Consider the following 19,728-nt stretch of genomic DNA (forward strand, 5'->3'; position numbering starts at 1 on the left):
GACATTGCTTTCTGGATTGGGACTTGACATTCATTGGGGGTTCACTTCATTAGGTTTGACTACAAAGGATCTGTCCGAATTCCTTTAGATTGTACAGTAATAAGCGGAGCGTGTAAGATACAGTAAGTTCATCTCTAGTAGATGAAGTTGAGGTGGAACATTCATGGGGCGTTATCTCGGCCGAGGAACAACAAAGTGAGGTGAGGTAGGTTCTGTGCTTTGCTTTACTGCTTCACACTTGTTACATCCGTTTCGATACCGAGGACTTCCATTGTTATGGATGTCATGTTCATTATGCTGATTTACTTGATTTTCAACCTCCCATCTACCCATTGCCTTGGTCTGCAACAGATTTGTTGGCATGTTATTAAGAATGCTGGTCCTTAATTCGAATGCAGCACAGATTAGAGGCAATAAATTAATAAATCAACCTCTTACAAGACAACAGGCAGCCTCCCACACTCTCCAGTTTCAACTCCAAAGTGCTAGAACGAAGTCAGCCCTGGCGTCCCCCAAACGTGGGCCCAGCTGAAGGCACACCACCGAAGAAGAGCCTGGCGCGCTGGCCAATTAGAGGCTGAAAATCGACGTGATGTCATGGTCTTGCATGCAACTCCAAGTGGGCTGGCCTCGCCGGGCTGGGCTGCTAACACTAGAGACTATGACTATCCCCGTACTGTAGGGCCGCAGCCGCTTTTGAAAGTGATGCGATTATTTCTGAGGCGTTTTTGTTTAAACTGTCATTGTGAGATAAGCGATAGAGCGCGGTCGAGCCGGTGAAAGGATGCAACAATACAGTAGAGTAACAGTCACCGACAGGAGAAGGCGACGGCATTTACCTTGATGACTGCTAATGAAAGTTAGCGGCTTGGATGGGGGGCAATCAATTCCTTTGTGCGAAGAAAAGTCGACTCATAATTTCTCGCCGAGCCGAGTCAATTGTCGTCCCAAACTGCACTATTGGAATTACTCACTCGACCCGAGTCCTGCAATATGATTTGTAGCGAGCTGACAATGCGTCAAGTAACAATGCCTCGCCTTTCCTCAGTAGGCGAGAGAATTCTGCATCGCGCTGACAAGACCGATAGTAAGGGTGATGTGAGCAAAGGCGAGGACATGGTTATCCATGACATGGTACTGTACATGGGAGTCCCCTACTGCAGCGCTGCAAGCATGAGCCGCGCCAAGGACTGCCCTTTCTCTCCAGGGCCAGGGTCAGGTCTATCCATCCATATTCAGGACTCCCCCAAGCGCTATGGTCACTGGTTGCGCTCTTCTGAGATTCAGATGCAGTGGAGGTGGGGGTTTTTGGAGTTCCTTTCACTTTTGCGGGTGATACAGTAGCACCACGGGCAATCCTTGAAGTGATAAAGACGGGACAGCACAGAGCAGAGCCCGGTCTAGAGCGTTCACTTCCCATTGTATCCGCCGTAACCGGTTGGTTTGATGGAAGCTTCTTGTGCTCTGACTGGCCAACTCAATAATTGTCTCGCCTTAGAAAATCTGATCCAAAGGAACCAACAGCGATACTCCCTGCGAAGCATGTGGCCCCTCTCCCCGCGTTAATATGGAGGATCTCAGGAATTCGATAGCAACGAGCAACATCAATGAAAAAGCTTTCTGCTTTGGTAACACAAATGACCCAGAGAATGCACTCACAAGGGTAGCACGCGGAAAGCCTACGTGACCCTTGAGGAACAGCCATGCCGCCCAGCAAAAGACCAGGAATCAACTCGGATTGGGTGGGAGTCAAAAAGCATCGGTATGGTGATTCATAGTAATTATCATAAGCCTTAGCACCGGATGACGGTGCAGTACATTACACTGCCTTTGTTACTCGAGATAAGGGAGGGCTAATACCACCAACATACCTCTCATAAAATTGGGAGCGTCCAGATCGCTCTGAGACAAAATCCAGGCACAGTTCTGGTGAGTCGTAGAAGAAGGTGTAGAGCAATGGCATCTATTGGATGGACCCTCGAAAGGCAAAGGCATGGGATTGAGTTGAAATCCCCATGTGATCCAATCGAAGATAGAAGAAATGTCTTTGACCAAGTATGCGGAAAGTTCCTAGGCTCAATAGGGTCTTCCGAATGGCAAGGTTAAGTTACTGCTGTACAAGGGCCTACCTTTACAGAGATCCAGTGCAACCTCGAGCTGTGCCATGCAAATGCAGTCGGCCGCTGTACATTGATGGAATATGAATGTACTGTCCTGTACTGCAATCGGAATACCCATCGTCCGGGACCGAAATGTCAATCTGGCGTGAACTATAACTATAGGGCGTGGGCAGGCTGCGTGCATGCATGAGAAGAAGGAAGAAGCAACTTTTTAAGGGTAGTGATTGCCATGATGAGTGGCTTTTTTGGCTGTCAACGGCTGAAAGTCAGACTATTTCTTCAATGGCGCAAAGTACCCCGTCTCATGGCGCCATGGTATTTATCTTACATACCGTAGGCAGATGTCCCGATACCCTTGTAGAGAGGAGAAGACGATGATACCACCCGAGCTAAACGTGCAGTGCAGTCAATGTAACTTGGCGACGATACCTCGTCCTTACTCAGATCATTAAGTCAGATCAGTTCAGTTCAATTCAGTTACTCTAAGCTTCGGTTAAGTTTATGCATAGACTACAGTAGTAAGATCCCCTGCCCGGTTGGGGTATTGAAGAACGTGCCCCTCTTGGTTTGACTTTGGACAGTCCAAACATGAACTGATGTTACTGTCACGCTAACAAATTGGAGTACAACTTCGCTTCTGGGTTAACTTGTCCCGACGAATTCCCATCTTAAACTCTCTCCTCTTTTCTCAGTCAACATCTCTCGGCTTCTTTCCCCGCTTTACGAGCATCTATTTCTTACTTGCCAGAGAACGAGGAGCCCTGTCAAGCTGGAGCTGGGGCGAGAGCTGACTGACAGTTTTCGCTTTTTCCAAGACCAAACTCTCTCCTCCTCTCACCGGTTTTCTGCGGGCTTGCTGCAGTTCTGACTGGAACACGTCTTTTTACCTCTGCAAGCCTTCTTTCATGACCCTCAGTGAATGAAATGCTCTGGCTTCAGCCCACTTTGCTAGCACCAGTACTGTACCTTCGCTCTGTACCTTCACTCTCAGCTCCGTCCGACTCCGGGGACTGGGGAAAACTGCCCGGGCAGCTTGCAAGTGCAAGTGCACGATACAAGGATGATAGCGGGGTCATCTACCGGTGTGTTACCCCAAGGATGACTGTCAATGGCTTCATTTGACAGAAAACAAAGTGATTCTTGACGTCTGATTCATCAGATCATTTTGTCTAGTCAGAAATTAGAGAAGCCCATGTCAAGTTGTCAAGTTGTCCATGCAGCCACCAGTCGATATATCGGGTAACGGATCGGATAATCGTCCATGTTCTCTTACACTCTATACTGTACCAAGACATACTCTCTCAGTGCGCTGTTACAGTTGATGATGATCTAACACACAAAGACTGCGAAAGAAATGTCTTAATACAGTCCTCGTCATGTAAGCGTCAGCCCCCAGATTGATGATTGTCCATCTAGCTGCATATCCTAATATCCCTCATCCTTGTCCCGTCCCTAGGAAGCACCTCAAGTTGTCATCGATAAATGCTCCGAAGCCACCAACAACCAGAAGCCTCTAGTCTCTCTGGTCAATTCAGTCAGTGAATTGAGTTTTCGCTCAACATCCGCCAAAAACTCGCTTCCGTTCGCTTGTAAGCGCGCAGTCTCCACGTGGGGTGCCATACAGTAGCTTCGGCCATGACCGTATGGTGTGCCACTATTACCCCCATCAGTGATGGCACTCAACACCACAGACAAAGCTTGCTGGCATCGTCTTGGCCGAGTCTCGTCTTGTCTTATCTCCAGAGAACAAACCACTAATAAAATCAAACTCTAGACGAACAAGACAGAATCCCCACAAACGTTGTCCGTGTGTTTCCGGATCGCCAAGAACATGAACATGGCAAGGTAGCAAGGGAAACTCGGAGCTGCAGATGCAATGCGAGTTTCCCTTCTCTTCCAGTCTTGACTTCTTGGCATGACAAGGCTATCGCTTATAGGGCCTTGTTTTGTTTGTCATGTTCCGCCACAATGCACTTATATGCAGATCGTTTATGTATTCAACTTTTTCTCCAACATCTTAGGAGTATTATTATCTGCAAGGACATTAAAGTGGCGAAAGAAGGAAAAGAGAAAAATTCTCTGTCTCACTTCCCTGGTCCATATCCAGTTCGTGAGGCGGTATAGACTCATCGTTGTCTGGTCTGGAGCGTTCTAAATGCCCGTGCCGCTGCTACATCAAGTCTGAGCCCGACAGAAAGAAGAAGAAAAAAGAAAGAAAAAAACCTGAAAAGCCTCAAGCTAACAAGTAACGCTTTGAGCTTAAAGCTGGTAATGGATGGACGGCTAGGATTGATTTTATTGGTCCCGATAGCTTCAAGCTTGAAGCTCTCACCTGCTTTTACGTGCCTGAATATCCGCGATAGCTTCCTTGGTTTCCAATCTTCTGGCCCACAGATTCTTCCAGTATTACCGAACAGGTAACTGTATCTGTGAGAACAGAATCTTGGCGCACAGGCCGTTCTCCGAAGCTTCCGCCAAGGGTCCAATTCCGCCGGATGAAACACTATTAAGCGAAGAGCCAGTGCAAGTGCAAGTTGACAGGCTAGGGAAGTAAAGACCCATTGACTATGCTTGCGATCTCGATCTCGAGCCTGTTGGTTATGCTATGAAACCTGTAAGTTGCTGTAACATGCACGGGAGATTTTCTCCGCCCTGGAAAGTTCCTGGTCCCTGTCGCAAATCAATTGATGAGTGAACGATTGTGACTTCATATCAATTGCATTGCATTGATTATCTGGACCGGGCTGTATGTCACTCACTCCAACGATTTGTAAGGCGCAGCGTCATATATCCATATAAACCATCGGTCAGTCTCAGCCCTTTAAGGAACGTTCCGATCGGGATGGTGGGTAAGAGGACATATAACGTCTCTATATTGACCGGGTATATGCCAACTTTGACATGTTATATGGCGGCTCTGTTATGCGCCAAAGGGACCCTGCAATGGGAAACTTACTGGATGTAGAATGTGTCAGTGAGAAACTTTAGAAATCCAATCCCACTCCATCACAAACTGGAGTCTGGGAAGCAAGCAGGATTTACAGTGGTAATCTTAGACGCCACAACCCAGTTTCGATTTGTTACAGCAAGTTGAAACTCAATGCAATGCAATGCGTGATTGTGAGTTGGCATTGTTAATCGAGATGAGTGAGCTTAATCGCAGATAAGTCTATCTAATGACCAGGCTTGCTTACAGGGTATATAGGCTACTCCGTCTATCCGTAGAGCCGGTCAACATCCAGGAACAAGGAACAGGACAAGAAAGCCACAAAAGGGTTCAGCTCAAAAGGGTAACCAGTATCGAATAGCCGTGTGTTGTTCGCTGAGTGGTCCTAGAAAGCCCATACAGCTATGAACAGGCCCTAGAGCTTGGAACCAAGATCGCCAGTCTCTTGGCTGCAGTGACACACTGTCACACCGCGGATGCTCTTCCGTTTTGAAGCTCACAGCTTACATGTCAATTCTTGGTACGTGCATGATACACTATTGATGATCTTCAAGGTACTCAATCTACAGTACATGACATGACATGGCATTGCATTTCATCCTGCACGTGAGCAATATAACCATCTTTATTGATGCATCATCCTTCACCGAATACTGTATGCCGGCTTTCTTGAAACGTGTGTGGGTGAACAAGTTGCGGGGAACAAAGTTGTTTCTAGCAACAGGCAGCTGAATCCGGTCTCTGTTTCTGTCTCTCATTCGCTGTTGTTCTTGTTGTGATGACATCGCATGTGGACTGGGGACGTATCATGATACTCTAAAGTTTGTTTACTTTATGCACAATTGACTCGGGTATCGGCAACGGGTATCCAGTTTCATGTTTTCGGGTGAATCATGTATGCATGCAGATCAAAACAATCAACACTCTGACATTACAGTATCATCATGATGTAGTTCGGTTTCGGACAACTTGTCGCTGTCTAGTTCTCAACCACCCCATTTACTTACTATGATACTACAGTACAGTATACACTACAGTATTTGTTTGTCATGACGAACGATTCTTTCACGCTATCATAGCGTCGAACCGTTGGCTTCGGTCCCAAGGCTAGGTTAGGTCTAACCGTCTCCAGGAACTGTCTTGGACAAGCCAAAACACACGTGGTAATAATGAAGTCATTACATCGCCAATTGGGGGCGATCTGGATCGGTCCATCGGGCCTAAGTGGTTCTTACTTCTTACGAAGTTTTGGTCTCCCTCTAAACATTAGACCGGTGCTTGGCGATAGTGTCCGTGTAAGTCGAGTTGATTAGTATTTCTCAAAGGCACCAATAAACCCCTCAATTCTCAGTTTAATGAGGGAAATATTTTTTTGGAATGAAGCATTGCGGGTTTTTGTCAGTAGCAAAGTTTGACTCTTTGTATAGGTTGGTTGTTCTCCACGAAAAGACTCGATGAGAAGGTATTCGATCATGTCTTCGCTGTCCCAAAGGCCCATCTAGATTTCCTCTTTCGCTGGACCAGCTTAGACCTTCCATCTCACAGATAATGTCAAAGTAAGAGCACAAAGTGCTGGCACAATCTGTCTCTCAAAAACATGTGATTTCTTTGCTCGTAATCGGCTTGTTCCATTGTTGGCTTTACTTGGCATGTTGCGACAGCGCTTCATGAGAACACATCACGACTCATCGCTTAGACCTTGATGGAACAAAATTGCTAGAGATTCATTAACACTGCGCATTCGGTCCTCTGAAAACATACTATTAACATAGCCCCAGCGAGTAGCTGTGCAACGCATATATTCTCGCTTCTGACAATAGGGTAAGGTAAGACTGCTCCTTCACTTATATGATTGGGGGCGATGGTCAAGAACACAGTTACTATAACACAGAGTATTGATCTTACAATGAGTAAGGTAAATGGTGAGAGGACAGTAATAGACATCGTTGCACTATTGTGTTCTGCGTACAGTCAGATATGTTGTTATGTTACATGATACTATACACAGCCAGGTCAGAGGTAACAAGTGTAATAGTAAGTTTAACGATTAGATAAGGTTTGGGTACACAAGTGGATATGCAAGCCAGATATCAACGGTGTTGCAGCCTTAGCCGTCTTATCTAAGATTTATCTCATTATTGTTTAACGATGTCGAGCGCTGTAAATCACCTAACTTGTCATCTGATTTGGGGGCCCTAGCGATATCTCCCTGACGGGATACTCCTTGTAAACTCGCCTTGCGGGTTCCGAGCGGTGTTATAAAGGGGCAGATAAATGAAGGGTTCATTATGGTTCCCGAATAATTAATGAATGGCGGTCAGAATATTAAATTGCTTGGCCTTGTATCAGCCTCATTGTATGGATATTAATATCCTCATCTATTCGAATCATCAGTCTCAAAAGTCTAGGGTAATCAACCCGGCACTTGAACCCTGCTAGACTTGCCTATCGGTATTAGCGGAAGGTTCCCCGTTTCTAGTGGCTTCAATTTACGGATATTCTCATGTGAATTGTTCCTCGTGCACTGACGTCAAATGTGCTTCAACTCTCCTTTTTATCGATTTCTGACTGGTCAAAACAATATTCGCGATCTTCTGAGGGAGGGGGCACGTTCTGTTTTCGACCACGAGCTCAATTTCCATTTCTGACAGTACAACCTCCTAATCAGGACGATCGACCTTGACCTCAGGTTGCACTCGTTTCATTGCTTCTAATGCTGGACGTTTCTGGTATCACTTTCGTCCAGGGTGTTACTGTTAGCGATCAACCGCTATCATGAAGTTCGCCAAGGAGCTTGAGAGAGAAGCTGTGCCTGGTAAGTTTTACTCCAAATAACGGTCAATAGTGCTGCAAAAATTAACTTTGTACGTGCAGAATGGCGCATCAAGTATCTCAATTACAAGGTCGGGAAGAAACACATCAAAGCTGTTGGAAGAGCTCTTGCGCGCGCGAATGGAACCCCAAGAGGAATTGGGCCGATACGGACAAACACTTTCCAATCACCTGCGACGCCACGAACACCCTTTACGAGACAAGGCACTGCGACGACGGCGATAGCATCTCCATCAGCAGTTGCACCACCGAGATCAATTCCCACTCCCCGAACCACAGGTCGCGAGGATGAGTCACTCAAAGATTCTAGTGATAACCGCCACTATGGAAGCTTCGTCGAAACGCCCCCAGAACCATCGCCTTTGGATGATGGCGAGCCCAAAATTCGCGATTTTCAATTGCCCGCGCCCGCAATGAAAGTTGACGACCACGACGATGTTCATGATCATCACCTCCCAGGATCGCCTGCTACCACCGGGCCGTCCGAGCTCATGCGACGGAGCTTGAAGCGAATCGATCCGCGACGGACATCATCAGCTAGTGTCGTAACGACAGTTGCATCGCCCGAAATAAATAGCCACCGACCCCCTACTGGAGCAACCGCCAAAGACTCACCCTCTCACCTCCGACGGCTATTCACACATCAATCTACAAGAAGCGGCGACTTCGACATGCAGAATTTCGATCTGGTACGAGAAAAGGAGAAAGAGTTCTTTGACTTCCTCGACTCAGAGCTGGACAAGGTCGAGGGCTTTTACAAGATGAAGGAAGAGCAAGCTGGTCAGAGACTGGACATTCTGAGAATACAACTCCACGAGATGCGGAACCGACGAATCCAGGAGATGGCCGACGAACGTGTCCGCGAGGCGAATCCACCAAAGAATGGCAAAGGTCCTAACGAGAACGGCAATGGCAAGCTTAACGGACTTATGGACCCTATCAAAGCCAAGATCTTTCCTGTTGGACCCAACACCAGGGCGCTGCAAAAGATGAGCCTCACACCCAATGTTAATGGTGTCATACAGGATGCAGAGAGAGACTATATCCGCCGTCCGAGCCAGCACGAAGTCCCATACCGTACAGCTAAGAGAAAATTGAAACTCGCTCTTCAAGAGTTCTACCGTGGACTTGAGCTGCTCAAGTCATATGCTTTGCTTAACCGCACTGCTTTCCGAAAACTCAATAAGAAATACGACAAGGCCGTTAATGCTCGACCTCCGTACCGTTATCTTAATGAGAAGGTCAATCAATCATGGTTCGTTAACAGTGATGTTCTTGAGGGACACATTCGAACAGTTGAAGACCTGTACGCTCGTTACTTTGAGCGTGGCAATCACAAACTGGCTGCTGGTAAGCTCCGCAGCTTGAACAAGAAGCCTGAAGATCAGTCAATTGGCATGTTCCAGAATGGTCTGCTCATCGGAACTGGTGCAGTCTTCGCCATCCAAGGTCTCATCTACGGAGCGCAACTCCTTTACGATGACGACGACCAACTTCGTCTCCGGACGAGCTATCTCATGCAGATTTACGGAGGTTATTTCCTCATGCTTTATCTATTCTCACTCTTCTGCATCGACTGCTTGCTCTGGAACCAGAACAAGGTCAACTACCCCTTTATCTTCGAGTTCGACCAACGGCATCATCTAGACTGGAGAGAACTGGCTCAGTTTCCCAGTTTCTTCTTTCTCGTGTTAGGTCTGTTCATGTGGGTCAACTTTAGTAGATATGGCGACCCTGACATGTACATTTACTATCCGGTTATTCTTATATTCTTCACCGTTGTTATTCTATTCTTTCCGGCACCCACGATATTGCATAGAAGTCGGCGCTGGTTTGCATACTCTCATGTAAGTTTGTTACCGGCTCTTTGCAACAAAGCTAACATATTCTAGTGGCGATTGCTTTTGGCTGGTCTTTACCCAGTCGAGTTTCGTGATTTCTTTCTTGGAGATATTTATTGTTCACTTACATATGCTACTGCGGTAAGTTCAAGCCAAAGCCTATTTGGAATGGGACTAATGGTATCAGAACATTGAACTATTCTTCTGTTTATACGCCAACTACTGGCAGAACCCCGTTCAGTGCAACTCCAGCCACTCTCGTGCTCTTGGATTCCTGACGGCTCTACCACCCATTTGGCGATTCTTACAATGTCTTCGCCGATATAAAGATACCCGTAATGCTTTTCCTCACTTGGTCAACGGCGGCAAGTATACAATGACCATCATAGCTGCCGTGATGCTCTCTTTGTACCGTATACATAACACTAAGACCCACCTGGCACTCTTCATTACATTCTCGACCATCAACAGTGTTTATTGCTGTAAGTTTGTCGACGCACCTATAAAGATCTACACTAACAAAAACCAGCATTTTGGGATCTGTTCATGGATTTCTCTCTTCTTCAACCTGGTTCCAAACACAAGGGTCTTCGAGAGATTCTCGCCCTCAAGCGTCGATGGATGTACTACTTCATCATGGTCATCGACCCCATCCTGCGATTCGCATGGATCTTCTACGCCATCTTCACCCACAACACCCAGCATTCTACCGTCGTCTCTTTCATGGTGGCCTTTATGGAAGTCACTCGCCGTGGCATGTGGACTCTATTCCGCGTTGAGAACGAACACTGCAGTAATGTATCCCAATACAAAGCTTCTCGCGACGTACCTCTCCCCTATAACATGGAGCCGCTCATGGCCCGCGCCAGTACCGACGGATCTACTGCTGCTCAGGAGAACGAGGGTACCACAGGCGCCGTCTCCTTCGAGGAACCCACTCGTCAAACCACAGCCGAATCCACAGGTGTATCGCTTGGACAAGCGGAAGAAGGCACATCTCGCCGCAGGGCAGGAGTTGCCGCACCACCTCCTCCAAAGCGTACGCTCTCACGTATGCTTGCCGAAGCGCATAAGCAGGACTTTGAGAAGAAGCGTCGCCCGTTGGAGCAGACTGAGGAAGATCCTAATGCCGAGGAGCAGTCTGACGATGAGGATGATGCAGATGAGGCTGTTAGTCTACTTGAGATGTCTGAAGCCGAGAATTTAGCTCGGACATCGACTTCTAGATATCACTGAAACGGCACTCTATATTAATGGCCAAGTTACGGTTGGTGAGATGGTTTAAGGAAATATAATTGGTTATGGACATGGTAAATTAAGAATGGCTAGTTTAGATACCCCTATACATATTCGGTACATATTTGCATACAATACATGTTTTTATTGGGTTTGGGATTATAATGATAAGTTCTGCATTCATCGTTGTCCTGGTGCTTGGTTTCAATGCCGAGGTCATTGAGGTCATTAGCTGCAGGGTAGTATGTGCTGAAATGATGTCTTTTGAACCAAGTCATGACAAGGATTATATTGTTCACACACTCAAGCCTTATAATTGTAGGAAATAACTCTTATAGAAAAGTGTTTATTGGTCATTATGTATGCGCAGATAGCGTTGGGGCTCATGACAGTGTAAATACACTGATACCTTACACGTAGCTCAGTCCGAATTGATCATGATTTGATACAACATATATTGCTCTTATACCACCAAAGCTCAAACCCGACATTGCTTGATCCATTGTATTGTCCTTCTGCCTCAAAATTGGCTATCTGACAATTTATCATTGATTTATGTGTAGGTTGAGATGGGGGATTCCTAGTAAAACATGTTAGCATTTACATGCCGGATAGTCAGAAGTCCATCTTGTGTACCTTGTAGGAGAATCCAGTTTGGCGGAGTAGTTGGGTTCGAGGGCAGTCTTATATATCCTGAATCAGAAGAACCGCCGTTGTCAGATCCTGTTGCACCCTCAAGACCTCCTATACCAACAATAACTGCACTCGCTGGAAAGTCTTGAGAGCCTTGTTGACATCGTCCTCTACTAATACCCAAGCTCCCTTCCTTTGTTGCCTTGATAGCTGATGCAGCACTGGATCTCTACCAAAGCATCCACCTCTGCAACCACAACAATGCTTGATGTCGCATCATATAGTATTCGCACTCCTCACAAACATACGTCCGCATACTATCCTCAGCGTGCGGTTCCAGAGCCAGAGTGACGCCTTCGTTGCAGGCGCCTCGGCCGCAGGTCTCACAGCCGTCGCAGTCGGGAAGAAATCTCGCAGTCTCCTAGAGGCGATACTGTACTTCGCAATGGGCGCATGTTCTGTAAAGGACAAGGGTTTGACACATGTTGAGAGGGAATAAAGGGCAATGAAAGGTGGGAGATGCGATATATGAAAGGGTGAGCAAAGTGGTAGATTGTGGGTGAGGAGTGACAGGAAAAGGTATAGATAATTGGGAATCAGAATTAGTGAAGGAGGAAAATCCTTTATTATATTTGGTGTTGAGAGTGAAAGTGGTGAAGTCAAAGGTGGCAGATGGAGTATTTATGCCTAACAAAGAGACGATAGAAATAAGATCATTGTTCATGCACTAACAACAAAGGGTTGAAAGGCACTGTCACGAACATGTTTGTCACTGTCATAAGCAGTGAATCACTTACAAAGTTTAATCACTTTCTGAGTCACTGGCAGGATCATAGTTAAATGGACCTTTGAAAGGCAACTCACTTGTGATACTCTATCTCGGTGTTGTGCGATCATACAATCAGCCTCCATCACATGCCTTTATCCTCCGTGTTTAATTTCCCGATGCTGTGTAATGACATCCTGATCCTGACTGCATGTTGTTTTTGTTTCCGCTTCTGTTCCTCCACGTTAGTCTTACATACAGTCTTCATGCTCCTTACATAGCATCAAAATCACCTTGTTTCCTGTTTCTGCTTATCCACAGTCTGGATCTGAAGCTCCCTGTTTCTTCATCCACGTTAGTATTGCTCAGTTTTCATACTAAAATTGTTAGCATACTGATTGTGAAAACCTACTTCTTCTCCTGCGATCGCTCGTCCATCATCTTGAGCTGGAGCTTGTGACCTTCAAGCGCCATAGCAGATCGACACGAGCGGCATTGATAGGCTGCATTGGTATCATTCAGAGAGGGATCAGGGCAGTTGGTATGGACTACTGCAACGTCCTCGTCGTTTTCGCCCTTGTCATTTTCGCGATTGTCGTTTTCGGGAGGCGGCGTGGGAAGTTGAGTGTATTGGACGACGTCGTCGTGCTTGCAGACGATGCAGATGCGGTGCCAGATTTTGATGTCAGACATTTTGGCGGTGTTTGGTGTTTTCTTTACTGATGAAAATTGTGTGGATGTTCTGGTTGTTGCTATTGCTTAAACTGAGAGAGAGAGGAGAAAGTGAACTGGAAAGTCTAGGAGGGAGTCTCGCAGACCTTCATATAATAAAGTTCAGTCAAAGAGAATCTGAATAGACTTTTCTAAGTATTTTGTGAACAGTCTTTTGAGTTGACAGAACACTTTGGTGTTTGACCCCCGGTGAAGAGCCCTAGTTTGTCAGGCCTATTGTTCCTATTGTTCTCTATTTGCGAGGTGAACACCTCAAGTCACTGCAAACAAAGCAAATAACGTGGTCAAAGAAGGCGAATAATGGAAGAAAGCTTCACTTCTGCGTTGTGAAGGTTAAAGAGGACTCGAATATGTGGGAAGAACAGCATTGTGTCGTGGAAACCTTAGTTTATTTTTGGATGATGCTTTGAGGTAATCTCTTTGTCGAACTATGCTAAAAGGAATACCTATCTATATGGATCACTCTCTCCTCAAATCCGGTCTATTCGGCATAAACTCAGGATAGACCGCACGATGCATCCTCACCGTCCGTCCCAAGCGCGCCTCCCTCCTTCCCAACCTGCGACTCCTCCTCAAAGCTGTAGGTCTGAAATCTCTACAATATCGATGTACAGGCCATCCATTAGGTCTGATCTGTCGAAATTCCCATTGTACACCTCCGCTACAAGATCCATACGTAGGCGAGACTGCCTGCTAGGCTTCGTCGCATATGGGATGGAATGCTCTGGATATTTCATGCTGGACTGAGCAGCTGGGACATGAGGCCCAGAAGATATAGCCGCGACACATTACTAAGTCGTGAAAAGAGTTGCTTTCGATATAATAGTAAGGGGTTCCTGTTGATATAGTGTAAGGGGTGGCAAAGGATGGTGTAGCGAGAGTAGTAGAAGTCTGATATATACTGGTCTTTAGTTATGGTAAGGGATGGGAAGAAACTCGGGGCGGGCGAAGGGGATCATCATATAGTTGGTCGACTTGATGCAGAGGGGTGATTCAGTGGCGATGCCTTTCTGCTGCAACAATGGCCGCGACGGGCAGCTGACCAAAGCTTCACAGCAACCGCGAGTTCTTGTTCAGAGCACATAACATACTTGCTGCATCACTAGTCTTATCTAATTGTGATGAACAATTCATGTAACACAAACCTGACGACAATGCTCCGAATAAGTCAAACGAAAGACATACACGTCTTGCTATTAATCCCCTAGATCTAGGAAACACCACTGTCTTACAGACTGCACTGACACTCTAGTCATCAGTCTTCCTCCCCTTATTAGCACGATACAGTCTTGTAAAAGCACCACCGTCATCCCTCAACAACTCCTCCGGTGCTCCAAATTCCACCAAAGAACCCCTGTCCAGAACAGCAACCTTGTCAAAGTCAAGCAACGTATCGATGCGGTGCGCAATCATGATGATAGTGCAGTCTGAGAACTCGGTGCGGATAACTTCCTGCATTCGGGCGTCTGTTTGCGTATCGACACTGCAATATGTGAGTAATGGAACAAAGTGAAAGATGGACATCAGGGGAGGGCAACGTACCTGCTTGTAGGCTCATCAAGGATAAGAAGAGAACTCTTCTTAAGAAGCGCTCTCGCAAGACAGAACAATTGTCGTTGACCATGCGAAAGGAAATTCTCATCCATCTTCTCATCGATGGGATCCTTCTCATCATCGACTTTAGCTCGGATAACAGACCAGATACCCACGCGCTCCAATGCAATTCTGATCTCCTCATCCGAAGACTCGTTGCAAGGATCAAGGTTCGCTCTGATGCTATCTCCAAAGACAAAAGGATCTTGAGTCAAGCAACTCAAGCGCTGACGGATTAAATGGCGGGGTATAACAGAGATGTCCTCTCCGTCGAGAGTGATCTGGCCGTTGACTATTTCTGCCATTCGGAGAAGTGCTTGGACGAAAGAACTCTTTCCACTGCCGCTTCGACCGCAGAAGCCGAGTTTCTGGCCGGGCTTGACGCTGAACGAAAGGCCGCGGAGGACAGGCTCGGTTGTGTGTCTAGCAAGTTAGCATTTTGCAGTTGAACACAGGGTGTAAACTTACTCATACTGAACATCCACGTTCTTGACTTCCAGACCACCCTTTATCGGCCAAGATTCCCCTGGGTTCTTATCCTCTCCTACCTTCTCCTCACTTGGCGCAGAAGAGCAGAACATGCGAATGCGCGCAATAGCGCCCAGTGAAGTCTCAAGGATTGACCAGTTGAGAACAATACCCTTCATGTTCGTGCCAAGTCTCATCATGTTGACCAACGCAATACCCAAAAGCGAAGGGTTAATCTTCTCACGGAGGGTGACGGCAAAGATGACTAGGATAATTGTCAAAAAGGCGACCACCATGTCGAGAACAAGAGTAAGCCATCGCTGAATGCAGTTGAGCAGGTAAGATGGCTTCTGAGCATCATCGATACGAGTTAGGACTTTATCAGTGTATGGCTGCGTCCAGCCGAAAGCTCGGATGGTAGCGAGGCCGTTGATGGTTTCAAGGAAATGCGAAAAGAGAGGAGCTTTGTGTTCGATTTCGAGAAGACGGAGCTGCTTAGAAGTCCGGACGTAGAAACGCTGAATGAGGACAAGGACGGCGATGACAAAAGGGATTGAGATGGCGAACCAACTCACGGCTGCCATGGCCAGACCAGCAGCACCGAAGCACGCAGCAACCTCAAAGAGGAAGACTGAACAAGCAATGGGAAGAACGATGTCGACGTGTCGCAAATCCTGACTGAATCTGTTGATAAGAGAGCCTGCTTCGCTATTGTTGAGGAATGACAAAGGTGCATTTATAGCAGCCTTCAAGAGTCGTGAATGCAACACCTTTCCACTAATCGGAGCACAAACCAGGAGGAACATTGCAATAGCAGCCGTGATGAGAAGGCCCTCAAAGAGAGACAGAACAGCATAGATGCTAAGCCAATACCCAACATCTGTACTATCTCGTCCCTTTCCATCACCCCACCAAGTCACCCAAACATATCGGAATGCTGTAATGACTCCAGCACTAGCAATTAGAAATGCTTGGAGGAACATGTTATGTATACCGTTGGAGTTGAAGTAGTACATAAAGACGCTTCTGTCACTAGGTACTTCGGCAGGCTCTTCTTGTTGTGCTTGAGTCTTTGTTTCGGTCTTTTCCTTCTGAGGTTCGATCTTGGCTTCCGGTTGGGGTTGATCATGCTCTTCGTGGTTAGAAATGTCAAGGTTGTGGATGTATCCTTCTCCAGATCGAAGGTCAGGGTATGTGCCTTGTTCGATGAGCTTTCCGCCCTTGTCGAGAACAATCACGAAATCAGATTCGGGTAACCTATTCACTACAGGATGTCAATTGATGGTAACGACTGGAATGACGAGAACTTACCTGCATGGGTAGCCAGGATAATGGTCGTTCCATTCTTTCTCAAAAGGCCTTCCTTTCCAAAAACCTGAGTAAAGATGATCTGCTCAGTGACCTTATCAAGGCCACTAAAAACATCATCAAAAATAGCGATCGGCTTTCTCGAGTAAACAGCTCGAGCAATGGCAATTCGTTGCTTCTGTCCTCCACTCAACTTGACACCCTGTTCACCAACTTGAGTGAGGTCTCCTTCAGGAAGTCGTCCCAGATCAATGGTAAGGTCACAAGCACTGACAACCGTGTCAAACCAAGCACTGTCATATCCCTTCGACTCTGCGATGATGTTGGCGCGGATGGTAGCGTTCATAACCCAAGGAGTCTGATCGCAAAAAGCCACTTCCGATGAATTCAAGGATACGTTTCCATTTGAAGAAGTCGTTTCACCCAAGATGGCCTTGAGCAAACTCGACTTGCCTGAGCCGACGGGTCCGACCAGCATAGTAAGTGACCCATCCTTGTGACTCGGAAAAGAAGTGTTGATATCTTGAAGAACAGCCTTTTCACCCCAATTAAAGTTTCCGTCCGCGATCAAGATCTTACTTCCATCAGCTCCGACCTGAATATCCTTCATGACTGTAGAGTTGAAGGTTTCCTGCAAAGGCTGAGAGCTTCCTTGAGATGGTCTGGAGGATTCTTTGTAGCGGCACTGAATTTGGCGACGATCGACTCTTTCTTCTAATTTCAAGAACTCCTCCATTCTTTCAAAACAGCCAAATACTGAGAAGGATCCAGGAATACTCCCGAGGAGCTGGGAGAGGGGCTCCATCATAACAGCCAGGATGGACAAAGCAGTGATAGCCTGGGCTGCAGAGAAAGGCTCGCCATTTCCAAGTTTTGCTGCGATGGCGTAGGCGCCAAAGGTGATGGCTTCAGTCATACCAATGTTGCAGTTCGCTAGAACTGTTAGCAAAGCATTATAATTATGGCGCGAGACTTCAGATCAACTTACTGATCATGTTGAGGTAGACGTTAATTAGACGATAATGTTTACCTGTGCTGATCTCCACGTCTCGCTTCTCAGAGATAATACTTTCGAATCTCTCCGATAGGCCAAGCATCTTGACCGGTTTCATGGAGCTCAAGACCTCGTTTGTAAGGTTGATACGATCCTGTGTAGATTTCTGATACTTGATCTGACGGGAGACCATCATTTTGCCAATCGAACCTGTAAGCAACAGACAAACTACAAAATTAGCCTAAAAACCACGTTAGAAGTAGCCGGACTTACTGATCCCTGTGACGATAGGGGCAACGCAGACAGCGCCGAGTTGAGCTGCCAACATGTACATAGCGATAGCTACAGTAAGAGTGTTCGCCCATGACTCTACTAACAGGAAGTGAAGCTTCTCGATGAGTGTCTCGACATCGTTACCCATCAGTGTTACAGCTGAGGACTCGGCGAGATCATTGGTGGGGAGTTTCATCATCTTGCTGTAGACCATAGTGATGAGACCACCACGAACCATTGCGCCGGCTCTGAATGTCAAATGCTCATACCACGCTGTAAGTATCTACAAAGGGTTAGCTTATGATACAGATAAGTTCAGATGGATACATACAGCAGAACCAATGAAGACAAAGGCGAATGCGCCGATCAAGCCATAGCCCAGGTTGGTAGTAGACTCGGAATCAGGCATAGTCAAGAAGCGCAATGCATTGCTAACAAGAAAAGGTTGAGAGATGCTTAGAGCGATCATGCCAATACGAGGCGGTATGATGCCTAGAAGCTCCCATCTCAAAACACTAACAGTCGTCTTGAACAGGGAGGGCTTCTTGCTGTTCGAAATTGCTGTAGTTCCGTGTTAGAATGTGTCACGCCAGCCAGCCAATTCGAACATACCCTTCTTCCAAGCCTTGCCGAATCTCACAGCAAGTTTCTCTGAAGCCAACTTCTCGTAAATAGTAGGCAAGTCATTCATGGTTAAAACAGTAGCCCAACCCGAGATAAGCAATGAGTTCAGCCAGACGAAGAAACCACGGCTAAAAGGACTACTTGTGCTCTCCTTCGAAATTTCTTTCTCGCCAGTGATCAAGATCTTTCGCTTCTCTACCGTCTCCAAGACCAAAAGAGCCAATTTGAAGACTGTCGAGGCAGACAAAGTCGCAGCGTACGCGACGTTGAGAGAAACGAGCCATTCTGTGCGTAGTCGTGCAGCATCAAATAGCAGTGTGACGAATAGATAAGCCGTCAGAAGAAAAGAAGGTCGAACGGACTTGACGTGCTCTACGTGAGCTAACAGAAGAATTGAGAAAGCGGCTAGAAGATTTAGTATGGCTGCTGCGAGGGAGAAGCGAGTGTTGAGCTTCTTTATCAAGGGCACGAATGCTAGCAGAACCACCTGCAACGCTGCATATACAGCCGATGTGATCTAACCAATATCAGTAAAGGTACAAAATCACAGCAGGAGATGACTTACAAGCTTAGGTGTATAAGTCGCGTGCCTCTTTGCCTTGTCCGGGCTTCTGAAGAGATAATACGCTCTCGGGCCCGCAACAGCAAGAAACACAGCAGACGGAGCAATACTCAATATACTCTCTTGAAAAGACACTGCCCCAGAATCAGTAACACTTCAAATCGATTCATAGCGGTGCTCTTACAAGTAAAGTCAAATCCCCCACGACAGCCCTCGGTCCAAACACTTGGTCCAAAGAGGCCATCGCCACAAGCAGTTGCATTGTAATCACCCATGATGGATGAAGACAAGAAATATTACTTGAAGAGAAGCCAAGGCTTGGTATAAGTACTCCAGTCTTGGCCGTCCTCAAAGAAGCAATCTGGATGGGACTTTACCCGTCCGTGGCTTATATCCGATGGCTTGGTACCGCGACGCCCTGCATATGCATTGATGCACTTCTGAACAGGCATGCAAATGATCTCGGATGTTGTTATTTCCTGATCTTGAGGATGCGAAAGTCTTAAAAAGGTCGGATCATGTCGAAGCTGTCAGCATTCATCAACTCGGACGAATGAGATCCGAAGAAAAGAACCAGATACCTGGTAAGAAATTCATTGCGATTTCGGCTCGAGGATTTGATTTGTTGGTGGAATTACGACGCCTTGCAAAAGTACCCTTGATATGGCCTTATCCGGAAGGTGAGGATTGAGCTGATAAGCTGGAGAGTCTAGACTATCTGGGGAGCATTAGTCGGATGTAGATCCCTGCAATCAGTAAGAAAGCGTTTAGATACGAATAACGGAATTAATACTCTGTA

At 46.6% G+C, this 19,728-nt stretch overlaps 4 protein-coding genes across 4 annotated transcripts; 1 reads left to right on the top strand and 3 right to left on the bottom strand.

Annotated features, from left to right (window-relative positions):
- Positions 1-6,464: 6,464 nt before the first annotated feature.
- B0J16DRAFT_332493 (uncharacterized protein) lies at positions 6,465-7,086 on the bottom strand. Its single transcript, XM_046126716.1, has 2 exons — positions 6,829-7,086; positions 6,465-6,783 (listed from the first exon to the last, which is right to left on the bottom strand). The coding sequence occupies exons 1-2, from the start codon at positions 7,009-7,011 to the stop codon at positions 6,760-6,762; spliced, it is 207 nt and encodes a 68-aa protein (XP_045986093.1). The 5' UTR covers positions 7,012-7,086; the 3' UTR covers positions 6,465-6,759.
- Positions 7,087-7,574: 488 nt separating this feature from the next.
- B0J16DRAFT_299509 (EXS family-domain-containing protein) lies at positions 7,575-11,137 on the top strand. The gene is made up of 5 exons (XM_046124539.1): positions 7,575-7,882; positions 7,942-9,746; positions 9,792-9,881; positions 9,928-10,222; positions 10,270-11,137. The coding sequence occupies exons 1-5, from the start codon at positions 7,843-7,845 to the stop codon at positions 10,974-10,976; spliced, it is 2,937 nt and encodes a 978-aa protein (XP_045986094.1). The 5' UTR covers positions 7,575-7,842; the 3' UTR covers positions 10,977-11,137.
- A 1,527-nt stretch (positions 11,138-12,664) lies between these two features.
- B0J16DRAFT_380073 (uncharacterized protein) lies at positions 12,665-13,068 on the bottom strand (the record flags this gene model as incomplete). Its single annotated transcript, XM_046131043.1, has 2 exons — positions 12,665-12,713; positions 12,788-13,068. 2 exons carry the CDS (start codon positions 13,066-13,068, stop codon positions 12,665-12,667), a joined length of 330 nt encoding a protein of 109 aa, XP_045986095.1.
- Positions 13,069-14,178: 1,110 nt separating this feature from the next.
- Positions 14,179-19,404, bottom strand: B0J16DRAFT_368455 (P-loop containing nucleoside triphosphate hydrolase protein). Its single transcript, XM_046130221.1, has 10 exons — positions 19,114-19,404; positions 18,933-19,063; positions 18,356-18,884; positions 18,075-18,304; positions 17,744-18,026; positions 17,465-17,698; positions 16,480-17,409; positions 15,169-16,432; positions 14,650-15,123; positions 14,179-14,590 (listed from the first exon to the last, which is right to left on the bottom strand). Exons 1-10 carry the CDS (start codon positions 19,202-19,204, stop codon positions 14,356-14,358), a joined length of 4,401 nt encoding a protein of 1,466 aa, XP_045986096.1. The 5' UTR covers positions 19,205-19,404; the 3' UTR covers positions 14,179-14,355.
- Positions 19,405-19,728: the final 324 nt, after the last annotated feature.

The sequence above is a fragment of the Fusarium flagelliforme genome (assembly GCF_020744385.1).
Source record: "Fusarium flagelliforme strain FIESC 12 MPI-CAGE-AA-0113 chromosome Unknown B0J16scaffold_2, whole genome shotgun sequence".
NCBI lineage: Eukaryota > Fungi > Ascomycota > Sordariomycetes > Hypocreales > Nectriaceae > Fusarium > Fusarium flagelliforme.